The following is a 16949-nucleotide window of genomic DNA, read 5'->3' on the forward strand; positions in this document are numbered from 1 at the left end:
AAAAAGTCAAAATTGAATCCAAACATTTCAGTTTTGTTCAAATGAAACATTTCAATGGACCTGAAATGAATTTTTTTTTTCAAAATTTTCCTTCGTGGAGAATTTCAAAATTGGGACATTTCTTTCCTATTCAGAACAAAGCCCTTCACAAAACAGCACTTCTGTCCTGCTCTAATTAACGTAACCCCAAGAATCCCATTATAAACTCTCCTGCTTTGAGAGTGGTAGCCGTGTTAATCTGTATCAGCAAAAACAATAAGGAATCCTTGTGGCACCTTAGAGACTAACCAATTTATTTGGGCATAAGCCTTTGTGGGATATAACCCACTTCATCAGATGCATGAAGTGAAAAATACAGGAACAGGTATAAATACATGAAAGTATGGGGGTTGCTTTACCGAGTGTGAGGTCAGTCTAACGAGATAAATCAGTTAACAGCAGGATACCAAGGGAGGAAAAATAACTTTTGAGGTGGTAAGAGAGTGGCCCACAGTCTCTACACAAAAGAATAAATGGACACAACTCTGATATCAAGAATCATAACATTCAAAAACCAGTAGGAGAACACTGCAACCTCTCTGGCCACTCAATAACAGACCTAAAAGTGGCAATTCTTCAGCAAAAAACCTTCAAAAACAGACTCCAACGTGAAGCTGCAGAACTGGAATTAATTTGCAAACTGGACACCATCAGATTAGGCCTGAATAAAGACTGGGAGTGGTTGGGTCATTACAAAACCTAAACTTAATTTCCCCAATACTAATTTCTCCCAACTGTTACTCACACCTTCTTGTCAACTGTCTGTAATGGGCCACTCTCTTACCGCTTCAAAAATTATTTTTCCTTCCTTGGTATCCTGCTGTTAATTGATTTATCTTGTTAGCCTGACCTCACACTTGGTAAAGCAACCCCTATCCTTTCATGTATTAATACCTGCTCCTGTATTTTTCACTTCATGCATCTGATGAAGTGGGTTCTAGCCCATAAAAGCTTATGCCCAAATAAATTTGTTAGTCTCTAAGGTGCCACAAGGACTCCTCATTATTTCTCCTGCTTTGGGGTGTCTATCTTAGGGGCTCATCTGGCCCCCATCACCCTAGTATCTGGGTAACTCACAGCCTTTAGCACATTTATCTTCACACAGCCCTGTAAGGCAGGGCAGTGCTGTCATCCCCATTGTATGGGTGGAGAACAGAGCAGAGACTAGATGACTTACTGTAGCTCACCTAGGGAGTTTGAGGCCAGGCAGGGAACCTGTCTCCCAACTCCCTGGCTAGTGCACAAATCACTGGGCCACCCTTCCCCTCTGTGAGGAACTAGCCTGTAGGGGTGTTAGAAGGAATCTTAGAAGCAGATTACCCCAGAACAGGCACTGTCCCTTCTTCTGAAGCCACATTCAGAGGCAGGATATTGGCTCTGATCCAGGGCAGCTGCTCCAAAGTAGATGGCTCATGGGACTGGAATACCTGCGCCTTTCAGCTCCAGAACCCTACCAAGCGCAGTAGGGACTGAACACCATCACCCCCTTGAGGACCTGCGTGAAAGGACATTGCGGGTTCTTAGCCCACTTCCGAGAGTCTCAGGTACCCGACTTCCCACAGACAGTCTATCTGGCTGTTGGCTTCTGGGTTGATGGATGTTGGTTTTGACCTAAGAAGCCCTAACCAGCCTGGGACCTGACTACCTGGATGGCATCTCTGCCCCCCGAGAGGTACTGCCAGTTCTATCTGCAGAGATGCCTGAACCAGTGATAGGAGAGCAAGGAAGTTGCTGGCAGCCTGTTTGCGCTTCCTGCCTTGGTCGGGAAGAGCCTGAAACCTTCAGAGAATGCTGCTAGGTCATTCTTCAGTGACAGGCAGGGACGAGCAGGCTGGGGGACCCTGCTGGGTGCTCTGTGGAGGACTTAAAGGAAAGGTTGTTAGCAATGTGGCTACTGAGCTATCTGACTTTAGGGGAATTGAGAGCAGGGCAGATCAGCTCCAAGGATCAGCTGGCCCAGGATCCTGTCTCTGAGGGTGGCCAATGTCTGCTGCTTCTGAGAGGGTGTAGGAACCCCACAGTGATGGGATAATCTGCCCCCAGGAAAGGCTCCTCCGCACCCCAACTAGAGAGATTGCCACCAGGTTTTAGATCCCTCCCTACACTCATTCTTTTAGCATTTCCTAAGAGTTGTGACGGGGCCCCCCAGACTGAACTCCCCTCTCAGCCCTGGAGGGGTGGCTGGGCCAGGTCAGATTTAAAAGCCCATCAAGGAGGACCGCTGAAGGAATTAGCACCTAGATCCCGCACAGATGGGCTGACAGAGAAAGAGAGAAAACAAACACAGTGAAAAAGAACAAAAAAAGAGAGATTTTATACAGATCAGATAGATTAGATTAGATCAAATGGATGGATAGATTAGAGAAGACATAGACAAATACATTAAAGATAGATAGATAATGTGTGGGAATAGATAGATAGATGACGTGCATGGGGATGGATAGATGTAGTGGGAAGCTTACACTGCCACTACCTCTGCTAGCCCTAGTCTGTGAAAATGATTAGGGGGCTGGGCACATGTCTTATGAGGAGAGGCTGAGGGAACTGGGGTTATTAGTCTGCAGAAGAGAAGAGTGAGGGGGGATTTGAGAGCAGCCTTCAACTACCTGAAAGGGGGTTCCAAAGAGGATGGAGCTTGGCTGTTCTCAGTGGTGGCAGATCACAGAACAAGGAGCAATGGTCTCAAGTTGCAGTGGGATATTAGGAAAAACTTTTTCACTAGGAGGGTGGTGAAGCACTGGAATGGGTTCCCTAGGGAGGTGGTGGAATCTCCTTCCTTAGAAGTTTTTAGGGCCTGGCTTGACAAAGCCTTGGGTGGGATGATTTAGTTGGGGTTGGTCCTGCTTTGAGCAGGGGGTTGGACAAGATGACCTCCTGAGGTCTCTTCCAACCCTGAGATTCTATGATTCTATGAATAAAAAATGCCCCTGCACAGCTGTCAGCACTTCTGCCCTGGGTTAGTATCTCAGCCAGAAAGCAAGGCCACCCGGCCACTGCCTGCCTCTGTTAATCTCCCTTTGATTTTAGCATTGCAGGTGCTCTCTGGGCCAGCGGTGGCTGATACAGGTAGGTGGACTGCAGTCACTCCTCATTTCCACACATGCAGCAGAGGGGCATTTGCTGTGAGGTGTGTTTGTCCTTGTTCGCAGGGGGGAGGGTGCTGGGGGCCAGTCATTACTCCTAAGTCCAGGCAGGTGCATGGTTTGGGGCAAACACTTCCCAGCCATGCTGGGGATCCCCACCAGGGAGCAAAATGGATGAGAGGCAGCAAGTGAAACTGGCCAGTGTGGGGTCAACCTCCAAGTGGAACTGAATGCACCCCAAGGGAGTGATCTCTGTGCCCCCAGGAGCTCGTTGGACTGAACCCTGGGCAGGACACCTCCTCTTGCACTCCCCTGCTATGCCTGTCCCCTGGATCGCTAAGCTCCATCCCATCCTATCCAAGCCTCCATCTCCTCTCATCTTAGCTACTGTGGCTCCTTCCTCTATGCCCCACCCCCAAACTCCAGTGAGGGCAGGATGCTGTTGCCACCTACTGCCATGTATAAAGAGGGGTGACCACATCACCCCAACCCTCAGCAGCCCCCTCCCAGCTCCCTGCTCACTTCAGGCACAAGTTCCACCCCCATCTCACAGAAACTGCCTCTCTACCTAGTCCCTTCCCCACTCCCAAGACCCATCTAGCCCTACTCTCCGCTCTGCTCCGTTCCCACTGCACTGTGGGCATGAGCACCTCTTCCTGTGCAGCTCCCACTGTCCTCAGCCACGTCCTTCTCTCTCTTCCTCCAGGGCTGCTATCAAAGTAACAGACAGAGGCCTCAGTGAGAACTGGGGGCGCATTGTTGCTGGGCACTGCATGAGCACTAAGAGTCAGTCCCTGCCCCGGAGGCACAATGCTTGGCTTCTAGTACCACAGGCAGATGGGTGCAGCATTGGAGCTGTGGTGATGTGTAGACACAGGCAGGATAGATGCACACATTGCTTATGTAGGGAGGCAGACAGGATAAATACACAGATAGCCACTATAGGCAAGATAGGGAGATAATGCAGTGTTGTTGTAGCCATGTTGGTACCAGGATACAAGAGAGACAAGGTGGGTGAGGTGAAGTCTTTTATTGGAGGTGAAGTCTTCTGGTGGAGAAGGAGACACACTTTCGAGCTACACAGAGCCCTTCTTCGGGTCTGGAAAAAGGAATCAGAGCGTCACAGCTAAATGCAAGGTGGGACAAAAACCAAAACCACCCTATCGCTGGTGGGCGAACACTTTTCACAAAACCATCACTCCGTATCTGACCTGTCAGTCCTCGTCCTCAAAGGGAACCTGCACAGCGCCTTCAGAAGACTGCCTGCAAGTTTAACTTTACTAGACACTAACATCATGGACTCCACCGATACTGGTTTTATGATTCATTACAACAATCTGTAACCCACCAACCCACTTTGTCCTATAACTGCTGGTATTAATTGGCCACTTATGTATGCTTACTCCCTTTGCTAAACAATCTGTCCCAACTTGCACTGTGACATTCTGATTACCTATTCCAGACCTGAAGGGCTCTTGTGCATCTCAAAAGCTTGTCTCTCACCAGCAGAAGTTGGTCCAATAAGAGATATCACCTCACCCACCTTGTCTCTCTCATATCCTGGGACCGACACGGCTACAACTACGCTGTAGACAGACAGGCAGCTGGTTCTCCACATGACACTGTTCAGTATCCCCCCGTGTCTCCTCAGATACACTCATGTACCCATATGGACCCAAGTTTGGAGACAGAAGAACCCCCAAGGCAGACGATGGGGCGTCTTCTGAAATCCCCATCTCAGTGCGCTTCTCCTTCTACAACAGGAGTTACCGCTCTCTTTATGTAAGTTGCACGTCACCTCTGCGTGGGAGTGTCTCCTCAGCAGCTCAAACCCTGGGATGATCTTCTCCACTGGCAGGCTCTTTGGTGGCCTCTGAGAAATGAGTGGATGGGGTCTCAGTCTAGTTCTTAGTGGGCAGCCATCGGTATCCTCCAGTCAACATAGAATGGCCTCCTGGCTTAACCAACGCAGAGATCACATGGATGGAATGAGCCAGGGAGGCTGAATTACCTACCCTCCAGGGGTGGGGTCCTTAGAGAGGGCAGCAGTGAGGTCTACTGTCAAAGTAGCCACCAAATGCCTTTCTGTAGCCAGTAAAAAAAAATCTGCACAAACATGCTCTAACATCCACTGATGCAGTGGCAAGGACCACGTAAGAATATAAAAAGCTAAGCTGCTACACAGAAGAGTGTAGGGGACAAAGAAATCAGTATGTTTGGGGATGGATACCTAGACAGACAAGGTGGGTGAGGTAATATCTTCTACTGGATCAATTTCGGTTGGTGAGAGAGACAAGCTTTCAAGCTTACACAGAGCTCTTCAGGTCATAATATATTACTAATATATATATATATAAAAGATATTACCTCCCCCATCTTGTCTCTCTCTTCTGGGACCGACACAGCTACGACACTGCATACAAAACAGATAGACTGACCAATCGGTCAGTGAGCATGGGGAATGGATATGTGTGGTGATAAAAGATAGACCCTCAGATCCTTTCCCACCCCCAGGTGAACAATAATGGTGTGGTGTCGTTCGGCGTCCCTGTTAACCAATTCACACCTGACTCTTTCCCGCTGACCGATGGCCGGGCCTTTGTGGCACCATTCTGGGCGGATGTGGATAACCGCATCACGGGCGAGGTGTGTTTCCGGCAGAGCCGAGACCCGCAGCTCTTGCAGAGAGCCACGGCTGACATCAACACCTACTTCCCCCACGAACAGTTCACCGCGGCCTGGCTCTTTGTGGCCACCTGGGACCGCGTGACCTTCTATGGCTCCAAATCCTCCAAGGTAAAGTACCAGAGGGTCTTGGTTATAGTGGAGGGGGTGGGAGGCCTGGAGCCAGGCTTCCTAGGTTCTACCCCACCTCTGGGAGGGCAGTGGGGTATAGTAGTTAGAGCTGGACGGGGCTAGGAGTCAGGACTCCTGGGTCCTTTCCCCCAATCTGGGAAAAGTGAGTCCAGTGGCTAAAACAGCAGGGACATGGACTCCGGACTCTTGGGTTCTAGTGCCAGCTTTGGGGAGGGAGTGGGGTGTAATGGTTAGAGCAGAGGGGCTGGGAGTCAAAACTCCTAGATTCTATTTCTCGCCCCACCTCTGGGAGTGCGTAGTCCAGTGGCTGAGCTCAGTGGGAGCTGCAGGAGTGGGCTCGTGTTTATCTTGAATCCGTATTGTGCAATGTCTAGCTGTGAATGGTGTGAGCCTTTGGCAGGGTCTGCATGGCTCAGTGGCTCCACTGAATGGGTGGCTCCTTACACCCTCCCCTGTACTACCTCAGCCAGGGGATCTGAGCTCTCCAGGAAAACTGGCCGGAAAAAGGGATCTCGCTGAAGCCAGCTGCTGGGTCACAGCTGGAATTCTCACAGCAACTGAAAGGGGGGGCGGTGAGGGTGGGGCCAGATCCTCAACTGGGGTGAACTGGCATTGCTGCTTGGAAATCCATTCTGATTTACACCCCTGGAGCATCTAGCTCTCTATGACCTCCTACATTAATGTGCATTAAACAAATGCCTGTTTACAATTAAACACACAATAACTGTCTTTATAAATCTTCATTAAATATGTTGTTAGGAACATTAGCTTTCAAAGACAATGAAACCAGGTTGCAGAGCTCCTCAGGCCAGAAAACTAAAGGGGTGCATGAACACAGGCTCAGTGCTACTATCACTCACCCTGGGGTAGATCAGGAGTAACCCCACTGAATATGATTGAGATACTCTTGATTTATATGAGCTGAGATCAGAATCTGGTTCATAACCTCCAAAATATTCAACAGTTGTTTCATTGAATAACCCATTATTCCCATCTGGTGGCCTGTTTGGTGGCTTGTCTGGAGTGAATGTGGTGGTTCTCAGCACATCTCTTAGGGGACAGGCATTGACATGACAACTCGTCCTTCCCTGCCACTAGCACTAATTTAACCCGTTCATTGTCCACCTCAGCAAAGAGACCAAGCATTGATGAGTCCGTGGCACCTGAACTTCCTTCCACACAGGCGGGGGTCAGGGGTGAACATGGGACTACACCTGGCGTGTGGAGAGAAGAACTTGGTCTTAGGTGCTGGTTTGTGAATTTTCACCGATTGTCTTCCTCGCGGTGGCTGCACTGTTGTAGGTGAACACCTTCCAGGTGGTTCTAACCACCGACGGCGACCTGTCCTTCATCATGCTGCACTACAGTGACATCCAGTGGACAACAGGGGCGGCGAGTGGTGGGGACCCGCATACTGGATTGGGGGGCATCCCAGCTCAGGTAGGTCTCGCCTCATTCCTCCAGGCTGGAAAACTGGGAGGCTGAGAAGGTGTGTTCAGCACACAGGGGTAACACTTTCAATGGACATGGGCCTGGAAGAGTCATCGCTCTGTATTATGGGAGGCAGCGTTTGTCTCTCTATCCATCCATCCATCCATCCCCATACACTGCCATGTGTGTAGCTACCTACTGGACTCACAAGCCCCTATCACTAGTACTAGTGTTTAGGAAAGGACACTAAGATCCAGGCCCTGAGTTCTAGTTTCACCAAAGCATGTGACTCAGGACTCCTGAGTTCTTGGAGTCTATTCGCAGCATGGGAGGGAGTGGGGTCTAGTGGCTCAGAGCAGGGGGCTGGAAGTCAGGATTCCTGGGTTCAATCCCAGCTCTAGAAGAAGAGTGGTTGAAGTGGGAGGACTGGGAGTCCCTTCGTTCGTATTCGTAGCACTTGGAATGAAGTGTAGTTTAGTGGTCACCGATGTGACGAGTCATTACCCCTGGGTACTTTTCCAGTTGGTGGGACCCATTGCAGTGCTCCTGTTCCTGCCCAGTAGGGGACAGTGGTACAAAAACTGATTCTCCAGATGAGCCTGATGCCTGCAGATGCCCCATCATGGACGGCCTGGCACTGCCAGGATCCGTGTGTATCTTGAGTTCTGGCTGCCCATGGAGCTGGATCCGCAGCACTGGAGTCATGTCTCTCTCCGGCACAAACAGCTGCCACCTTCCTTTGATCCTGTTCATTCCCCTCTCAGGCTGGATTTAACAGCGGTGGGTCCAAAAATTACTTCAACATCCCCGGCTCACGGACCCCAAGCATCCTGAAGATCAGTTCAATGAGCAACATCAAGAGCCCGGGGCTTTGGGCCTTCCAGGTGGACAATTTCGCTGTGCCCAACGGCTGTGTCTACAACGGTGCGTGGCAGAGGCCGCAGCACTGCCGTCCAGTTGGGGGTGGCAACATCTCTCTCACACCAGTATATTACAGCCTGCACCTTGCACTTGCTTCGGCTAAGCCCCCTGTCTCTTCTCATCTCTGATCCACACACCCTGCTTCGACCCCATCAAGGATTTCCGTGAAGCGTGTAAGCCTGGATGCTCTGGGCCTTTGTCTCTGTCTAAGCCTCTCTCCCAGGCACCCTAACATCTCCCGACCTTTTCCCCCGTCCATCCCTCTCCCGGCACCTTCCTCCCCTCCCATCGCTCGCCCCATCTCTCTGTTACCTTCTAGGCCATCCCTCTTTCTAGCCCCAACCTTCTCGAGAACCAGGCCTTCCAGGCTCTCTCTAGCAAACAACCCTCACATGCCCCATCCTTCTGTCTCCCTTCACCTAGGCCCAGGCAGCTGCTGCCTGCCTCATCTGCCCGCCCAGATGGGCACAGACTCACATCTCCTGCTCTCTCTCTCTCTCTCTCTGCAGCCAACTTCCTGCCCCCCGGCACTTTCTTCTGGAGCGACCAGAAGTGCAAGCGCCGGTGCCAGTGCATGTATGGGGAGGACGGGGTGACATGCCACACGAGGGGGTGCTCCCCGGATGAGGCCTGCCACCCAGCCTCCTGGTACCACGTGTGTCAGCCCATCAGCCGAGCAGCCTGCCAGGCATGGGGAGGGCGGCACTACAGCACCTTCGACGGGCGACTCTACCACTTCCAGGGGGCCTGCACCCACATGCTCTCACAGCTGTGTGCCCCCGCGCTTCCCTCTGGCCTAGCACCATTCCGGGTGGAGGCAGAGCGTGAGGAGCCAGGAGCGGCACAGGGGGCACCCTGGACCCGCCTTGTCCGGGTGACAGTCTATGGGCAGGACATCGCCATGGCCAGGGGAGCCACTGGACACATCACGGTGAGTTGGGGGCTCCATGACATAAGCCCAGCCCCAGCGTAACTGCTCTGTCTTCATACTCCCACAGCCCCCTAGCAACACAAGCCCCTCCCATACTGCCCCCCAGTGCCCTCCCACCCCAGCCCCTCCCGTACTGCCCCTCCCATACTGCCCCCAGGTGCCCTCCCGCCCCGGCCCCTCCCGTACTGCCCCCAGTGTCTTCCCGCCCCAGCCCCTCCCGTACTGCCCCCCAGTGTCCTCCCGCCCCAGCCCCTCCCGTACTGCCCCCCAGTGCCCTCCCGCTCCTGCCCCTCCCATACTGCCCCCCGGTGCCCTCTCGCCCCAGCCCCCCCCGTACTGGCCCCCGGTGCCCTCCTGCCTCGGCCCCTCCCATACTGCCCCCCCGGTGCCCTCCCGTTCCAGCCCCTCCCGTACTGCCCCCCAGTGTCCCTCATTCCCCTGGCGCTTGGGTTCTGGCCGCGTGTGTCCCTCATGCCCCAGCCCCTCCCATACTGCCCCCCGGTGCCCTCCCACCCTGGCCCCTCCCGTACTGCCCCCCAGTGCCCTCCCGCCCCGGCCCCTGGCTCCCGTACTGCCCCCCAGTGCCCTCCCGCTCCAGCCCCTCCCGTACTACCCCTCAGTGCCCTCCCGCTCCAGCCCCTCCCGTACTGCCCCCCTGGTGCCCTCCTGCCCCAGCCCCGCCCTGTCCCCAATCAGGATTTAGCTCCTCCCTCTCTCCTTCCCGTTGCCGTTGCCCGCGGACGGGAGGGGCGGGAGATCCCCGCGCGTGCGCCCCTCAGCGCCGTCCCGCCCCCTCTGCTCCAGCCTCGCGCTGCGGCCGTTGGGCTCTCCCAGCTGCGCACGCGCAGAGGAGATGACAGGAAAGAGGCGGGAAAGAACTGAGCTTTGTTATCACGCCCCTCAGCCCCCTCTCTGCTCCCCTCTCGCCCCCTTCCCCTGTCACCTACAGCCCCCCTCGCTTGCCCCTCAGCCCCCCTTGCTTCTTAGCTCCTCCCTCATCTGCCCGCATCCCCTTCCCCCCCAGCCCCGTTCCTCACCTGCCCCTCGCCCCACCAGCTCTCAGGACACTAAGTACTCCACTGGGAAGACGCTGGCGTAGAGGTCACGAATCCACAGGATCTCTGCTAGGTCCCAGCTTTTAAACCGTCCCTTGAAGGAACCCCATCACTGTGCCAGCCCCACAAGGGTTCCCACACTTCTTTAAGGGCAGGCCATGACCAAGCCTCAGGGCTCCAGCCCTCCTGCTTCATGCCGGGAGCTCTGGCCAGTGAGTCCAACTGAGGCAGACTCCTGGTCAGAAACTTTTACTCCTTTCAGGGACCAGTGCACCTCCGTGAGTGTCTGCAGTGATGCCAGGCAGCCCTTTTACATCAGAGCTGGGTTTATTAATCAACTGGAGCCCAGCACTGAAGTCCTCAGCTTAGTGCAGAGAAGCAAAAGTGGAGGCAGAATTCAGACTGGCCAACATCAGGGCTGCTGCAGAATCCATTTTGGCTTGGGCTCCCTTGTTGTCAGTCCCAGCCTGTATCTTTCCAAAGCGCAGCTCTTAAGATAGCTACCAGACACCCTTTGGTCCACTGATCTTCTCCTGCAGGACTCCTGCTAAGTTCACATGTCTCATCTGCCTGAGTTTCCCTTTGTTAGGTGTCCATTGTTCAGTCCTTGGGTTCACCATTGTCTTTTTGGAGCCTCTATTAAAATGGGTCGGTTTCAGCCAGTTAACGGCTCATTCCTACCACCACAGACAGTTTAGTGACACAAACACTTCACATCTCCTGCTCTGCCCCAATAGCAGCGACTTATCCCTAGTCAAGGAAGTCATTGCCAGGCATATCACTGAGAAAAATATTACATAAAATTACCACATTGTCCCAGGAGGTAAACATGCAGTCTGTTTGGCAAAGAGATTATTTTCTCCCAAGTGTTTTTTTCTCCCATGTTATTCCTTGACTTCAGCAAAGCTTTTGATACGGTCTCCCACAGTACTCTTGCCAGCAAGTTAAAGAAGTATGGGCTGGATGAATGGACTATAAGGTGGATAGAAATCTGGCTAGATCATTGGGCTCAATGGGTAGTGATCAATGGCTCCATGTCTAGTTGGCAGCCAGTATTAAGCGGAGTGCCCCTAGGGTTGGTCCTGGGACCGGTCTTGTTCAATATCTTCATTAATGATCTGGAGGATGGCGTGGACTGCACCCTCAGCAAGTTTGCAGATGACACTAAACTGGGAGGAGTGGTAGATATGCTGGAGGGTAGGGATAGGATACAGAGGGATCTAGACAAATTAGAGGATTGGGCCAAAAGAAACCTGATGAGGTTCAACAAGGACAAGTGCAGAGTCCTGCACTTAGGACAGAAGAATCCCATGCACTGCTACAGACTAGGGACTGAATGGCTAGGCAGCAGTTCTGCAGAAAAGGACCTAGGGGTTACAGTGGATGAGAAGCTGGATATGAGTCAACAGTGTGCCCTTGTTGCCAAGAAGGCTAAAGGCATTTTGGGCTGTATAAGTAGGGGCATTGCTAGCAGATCGAGGGACGTGATCATTCCTCTCTATCCAACATTGGTGAGGCCTCATCTGGAGTACTGTGTCCAGTTTGGGGCCCCACACTACAAGAAGGATGTGGAAAAATTGGAAAGAGTCCAGTGGAGGGCAACAAAAATGATTAGGGGGCTGGAGCACATGATTTATGAGGAGAGGCTGAGGGAACTGAGATTATTTAGTCTGCAGAAGAGAAGAATGAGGGGGGATCTGATAGTTGCTTTCAACTACCTGAAAGGGGGTTCCAAAGAGGATGGATCTATAGACTGTTCTCAGTGGTAGCAGATGACAGAACAAGGAGCAATGTTGCAGTGGGGGAGGTTTAGGTTGGATATTAGGAAAAACTTTTTCACTAGTAGGGTGGTGAAGCACTGGAATGGGTTCCCTAGGGAGCTGGTGGAATCTTCTTCCTTAGAGGTTTTTAAGGTGAGGCTTGACAAAGCCCTGGCTGGGATGATTTAGCTGGGGATTGGTCCTGCTTTGAGCAGGGGGTTGGACTAGATACCTCCTGAGGTCCCTTCCAGCCCTGAGATTCTTTGATTGTGAGTTGAACAGGAGTTAACAAAAGAAGCAAAGAAAACAGAGTTTTAAACAGTCTCAATGAAATTTTCTTCCCTCTCAATCAGTCTGGTTTACTAGCATGGGGTCTCTAATGCCATAATCCTCTCAGTTTTCTGGTTGACCATAGGGTCTTTCAGGAAAAAAATAGGTAAGCACAACCTGGATTTCTAATGTAAATTAAAAAAAAATAAAATCCAGTCCTAAAAACAACCCTTTCAGGTCTTTAGATGCTATATATTCATAGATTTTTCTGGCTAGAAGGGTGGTCCCTTATGAACATTAAGCATGGCCTCAGAATTTCACCCACTGATTGCTTCATCGGCCCTATAACTTCTGGTTAAGGTGAGTGTGTATGTTTAAACGAGACGTGCAGTTTTAATGTAAAGATTCTTAGCGATGGAGAATTGCTAGGTCAGTTGTTCCAATAGTCAATTCCCCTCACTGTTTTAAAAAAAAATGCATCTCATTTCCACTCTGAATTTCTTTCTCTTCAGCTTCCAGCCATCGATTCTTATTCCACCTTTTTGTCTGCTGGATTAAAGAGCCCTCTTCTCTTGGAAATCTGCTCCCCATGTAGATTCTTAGAGATTATAAGGTGGGGCCATGAGGCGAAATAAACTAGTAAGCATGATCCTCAGCTGTTGTAAATCAGTGTAGCTCAGCTGAAGGCAATAGAACTGTGCCGATTTGCACCAGCTGAGGATCTGGCCCAATGCCTCTAGAGGACTTTATAAGGAAGTTCACTAGAGAAGAGCTCAGTGGTTTATTCTCATCAATCCCCTGCTAGGTGAATGGGATAAAGTCTCTCCTTCCCGTCACTCTTCTCAATGGGAAGATCCAAGCGCACCAGAAAGGCTTCTCTGTGCAAGTTGCTACTGATTTTGGGGTGGAGATTTCCTATGATGGGACTCAACACGTGGAGGTCACCGTGCCCTCGACTTACCGTAACTTCACCTGCGGCCTGTGCGGGACACTGACTGGTGACCCCTCCGATGACTTCCAGACTCCAGATGGCACCTTAGTCACGTCAGCTGCTCTCTTTGCCACAAGCTGGCAGGTGAAGGGTGAGAGGCACCAGTGTGCGGAGGACCGGGAGCTGCCTTCTTGTCCCACTGCTGAACAGGCTCAGTATTCTGGCCACGACTACTGCGGCATTATGAAAATGTCTCCAGGCCCCTTTGCAGCCTGCGCTCAGGCCCGATCCCAGGCAGGCTTGGTGGAAAACTGTATGTATGACCTCTGCATGTCCAGGGGGAATCGGACTGTGCTGTGTGGGGTTCTTGGTGCTTACACCGAGAGCTGCCAGGCAGCCAACATCACTGTTGGGCAGTGGAGAACAGACCAGTTTTGTGGTGAGTAAAATCTTTACCAATCTTTAGCTAACCATCTTGTGTGTAAAGTAGGGTGACCAGACGTCCCGATTTTATCAGGACTGTCCCGATATTTGCTTGTTTGTCCCGCGTCCTGACCGATGTTCAGTCGGGACACTGGACGGACAAACAAACAATTTTGCCCTCCGCTCTGGCGCACAGGTGGAGCCCGGAGGGGCTCTCGCCCCCCCCCACCCTGACCCCTCCTTCCCCCATTAGATCCCTCCCCAAATCCCTGCCCCCAGCCTCGCCCCCTCACTGCCCCATTGGATCCCGAGCTGGGCCTGGGGAGGAGACGCCCCCGTGCAGCAGCCTGGGCACACGGGCCATGGCCGGATGGGGCCGGGAGCGCTGCAGTGCTCCAGCCCTGCAGCCCATGGGGCAGCGCGGTGGGTCCGGGGGCAGCGCGGCCCGGGGGCGTGGGCCGCTGGAGACATGCGGCAGAGGGGGGCTGCGGGGGCGAGACTTGTCCCAGGTGGGGCGGCCGGCGGACAGGGGCAAGGAGCCGGTCGGGGTCCCCCGAACCCATAAACTTCCCCGTCACTGCCAGGAAGGAGCCGCTGGAGTACAGCTGAGCGGGAGAGGTGCGGGGCTCCCCACCGGCAGCGAGACGTGCCACATGTGCCTGGGGCGGGCTGGGGGGCAGGAGGCTCCGTGGGGAGGGCAGCGTGCGCTGCCGGGGTGCTGTGTGCGATCCCGTGGCGCGGCCCCTGTGAAACTGCTGGGGGGTTTTTTTTGGTTTTTTGGTTTTTTTCCCCGCCACCTTTTTTTTTTTTTTTTGCTCTCCCCCTCGCGTCCTGATATTTCATCCCTCTGATCTGGTCACCCTAGTGTAAAGGATCTTAAGCATGTATGTGGCCTCCGTTACTGCAATTACTCCATTACTGATCGCCTAACAATCTTCAGTACATTTTTTTTCCTCACGGTACTTCTGTGAGGCAGGGCACTGCTATTCCATAGATAGGGACCCGAGCCGCGCAGAGACTCAGGCTATGTCTACACCGGTGGTTCTCAAATTTTTGTACTGGTGACCCCTTTCACATAATACGCCTCTGAGTGTGACCCCCCCCTTATCAATTAAAAACACCTTCTTATATATTTAACACCATTGTAAATGATGGAGGCAAAGCGGGGTTTGGGGTGGAGACTGACAGGTCATGACCCCCCATGTAATAACCTCACGACCCCCTGAGGGGTCCTGACCCCCAGTTTGAGAACCTCTGGTCTACACTGCACCACGATATGGACTCCGGGTGGTGGTGGTGATGAATTGTAGAATACACCAAATTGCTGCATTCCAGGTGCCCCATGTGGACGCTGCTGGAGTGGACTAAAAGTTACCTAGTTCACGTTAATATAGTCGTCTTTCATACAGGCTGTGCTAGCGTGAACTAGTTACCCTTTAGTTCATGCCAGCAGCATCCACATGGGGTAGTTAGAGCACAGCACACTAGAGTGCGCTGCAATTCTCACCCCTATAGGCCAAAGTCCGCCCAAGGTCACACAGGAAATACCCTTTGGGCCTAATTCTGATCCCATTTCCACACTCGCGCCAGTGGAGTTACTTCTGATGTGTGCAGCTGTGAGATTAGAACCAGACCCTTTGTTTACTTCTCGGATTCCACTTACTTGGGGTGGGAGAGCCGATAAGAAATAAAGTTATTGGTGTCATTATTGCTAACAATTTCATCTGTATTGGAGAGGAAGGATGGACCCCTTGGGCAAGGTACTGAACTGGGGTCTGAGTTCAATTCCTGCTCTGCCACAGACTTCCTGCGTGACCTTTGGCAAGTCTGTGTGCCTCAGTTCCCCATCTGTAAAATGGTGGTAGTAACCCTTTTCTCCAGCTGTTGTCTATTTAGGTTGTAAACTCTGATGCAGGGACTGTTTCTTACTATTCTTAGAATCTGGACAGTGTTTAGCATAGCAAGGCCCTGATCTCGGTTCACGTGTCTAGATGCTACTTTAATACAAATAGTAAATAATAATAACAACAGGATTTCCTCGGAATATATGTTATTCCCAGTAGAGTACAATAGGTCCGCCCAGTACCAATGTAATTTTTGCTGTCTAATGATCTGGGTTATTTCCTGAAACTATATAATTATTTTTCATGATTTGTACTCCACCTGTTATCACCTATAATCATTTAAATCTCATATTAAACGTATATAGGTTTCAGTCAAACTTTAGGATAAAGTTAAATGTATAAATGGCTTTGTCAAGGTTCCCTCCCCACTCTGAACTTTAGGGTACAGATGTGGGGACCTGCATGAAAGACCCCCTAAGCTTATTTACCAGCTTAGGTTAACAGTAAGCTGCCACCACCAAGCGTGTTCCAAATCTTAGGGGAGAGCCACTTGGGAAATATTTGGGGGAAGGCAGAGTTCCAAGTGCCTAACCCCCCACCCTTTCCTGGGCAGGAAATCCCCCCCCAAGTCCTTACACCCCTTTTCCTTGGGTAGGCTTGAGAGTATACCCTCACCAATTAGTCCTGGTGAACACAGATCCAAACCCCTTGGATCTTAAAACAATGAAAAATCAATCAGGTTCTTAAAAGACAAATTTTAGTTAAAGAAAAAGGTGAAAGGAATACCACTGCGAGATAGAATGCAAGATAATCTCACAGACAGATTCAAAACACAGAGAGTTTCCCTCTGGGCAAAATTTTAAAGTTACACAAAGAACCCAATTTTATCCTCCCTCTATTTTTCAAAAGAAATCACAAATAGAAAATAACAGTAATCTAATACATTCCTTCTCTAGATACTCACTACCCTATAGGAGTGGGATGGCTCCTTCTTTCTCTGTGTCCAGCGAAAAGCACACACCTCGCACAGACAAAAGACTTTTCCCCCTTTCAGATTTTAAAGTATCTTGTCCCCTTATTGGTCCTTCTGGTCAGGTGTCAGCTAGGTTATGTGAGCTTCTTAACCCTTTACAGGTCAAAGAGGAATTAACCCTTAACTGTATGTTTATGACAGGCTGACAAAAAGTTAATACATGATTGGGTATTATAAGCATGTTACAGACATGAGCAGTATGAGTTGTTTTATCCAGGAGGTCAGACTAAATGATCTCATGCAGAGGGTCTCAAACTTTTTTACTGGTGACCCCTTTCGCATAGCAAGCCTCTGAGTGCAACTCCCCCCGAGAAATATATAAAAAAGTGTTTTTAATTTAACCATTATAAATGCTGGTGGCAAAGCGGGGTTTAGGATGGAGGCTGACAGCTCACGACCCCCCAGGTAATA

At 51.4% G+C, this 16949-nt stretch overlaps 2 protein-coding genes across 2 annotated transcripts in view; both read left to right on the forward strand.

Moving 5' to 3' along the window:
* The first annotated feature begins 1688 nt into the window (after window positions 1-1688).
* On the forward strand, window positions 1689-8676 carry LOC123351471 (alpha-tectorin-like). Its single transcript, XM_044990858.1, has 6 exons — window positions 1689-1711; window positions 3829-3908; window positions 4753-4904; window positions 5637-5918; window positions 7242-7379; window positions 8135-8676. The coding sequence occupies exons 1-6, from the start codon at window positions 1689-1691 to the stop codon at window positions 8417-8419; spliced, it is 960 nt and encodes a 319-aa protein (XP_044846793.1). The 3' UTR covers window positions 8420-8676.
* A 189-nt stretch (window positions 8677-8865) lies between these two features.
* LOC123351472 (IgGFc-binding protein-like) overlaps window positions 8866-16949 on the forward strand; it is a 79442-nt gene continuing 71358 nt past the window's right edge. The window contains exons 1-2 of the mRNA XM_044990859.1: window positions 8866-9222; window positions 13113-13677. Coding sequence (XP_044846794.1) covers window positions 8866-9222; window positions 13113-13677 — 922 coding nt within the window. The remainder of the gene's footprint in view (window positions 9223-13112; window positions 13678-16949) is intronic.

The sequence above is a fragment of the Mauremys mutica genome, chromosome 17, assembly GCF_020497125.1.
Source record: "Mauremys mutica isolate MM-2020 ecotype Southern chromosome 17, ASM2049712v1, whole genome shotgun sequence".
NCBI lineage: Eukaryota > Metazoa > Chordata > Testudines > Geoemydidae > Mauremys > Mauremys mutica.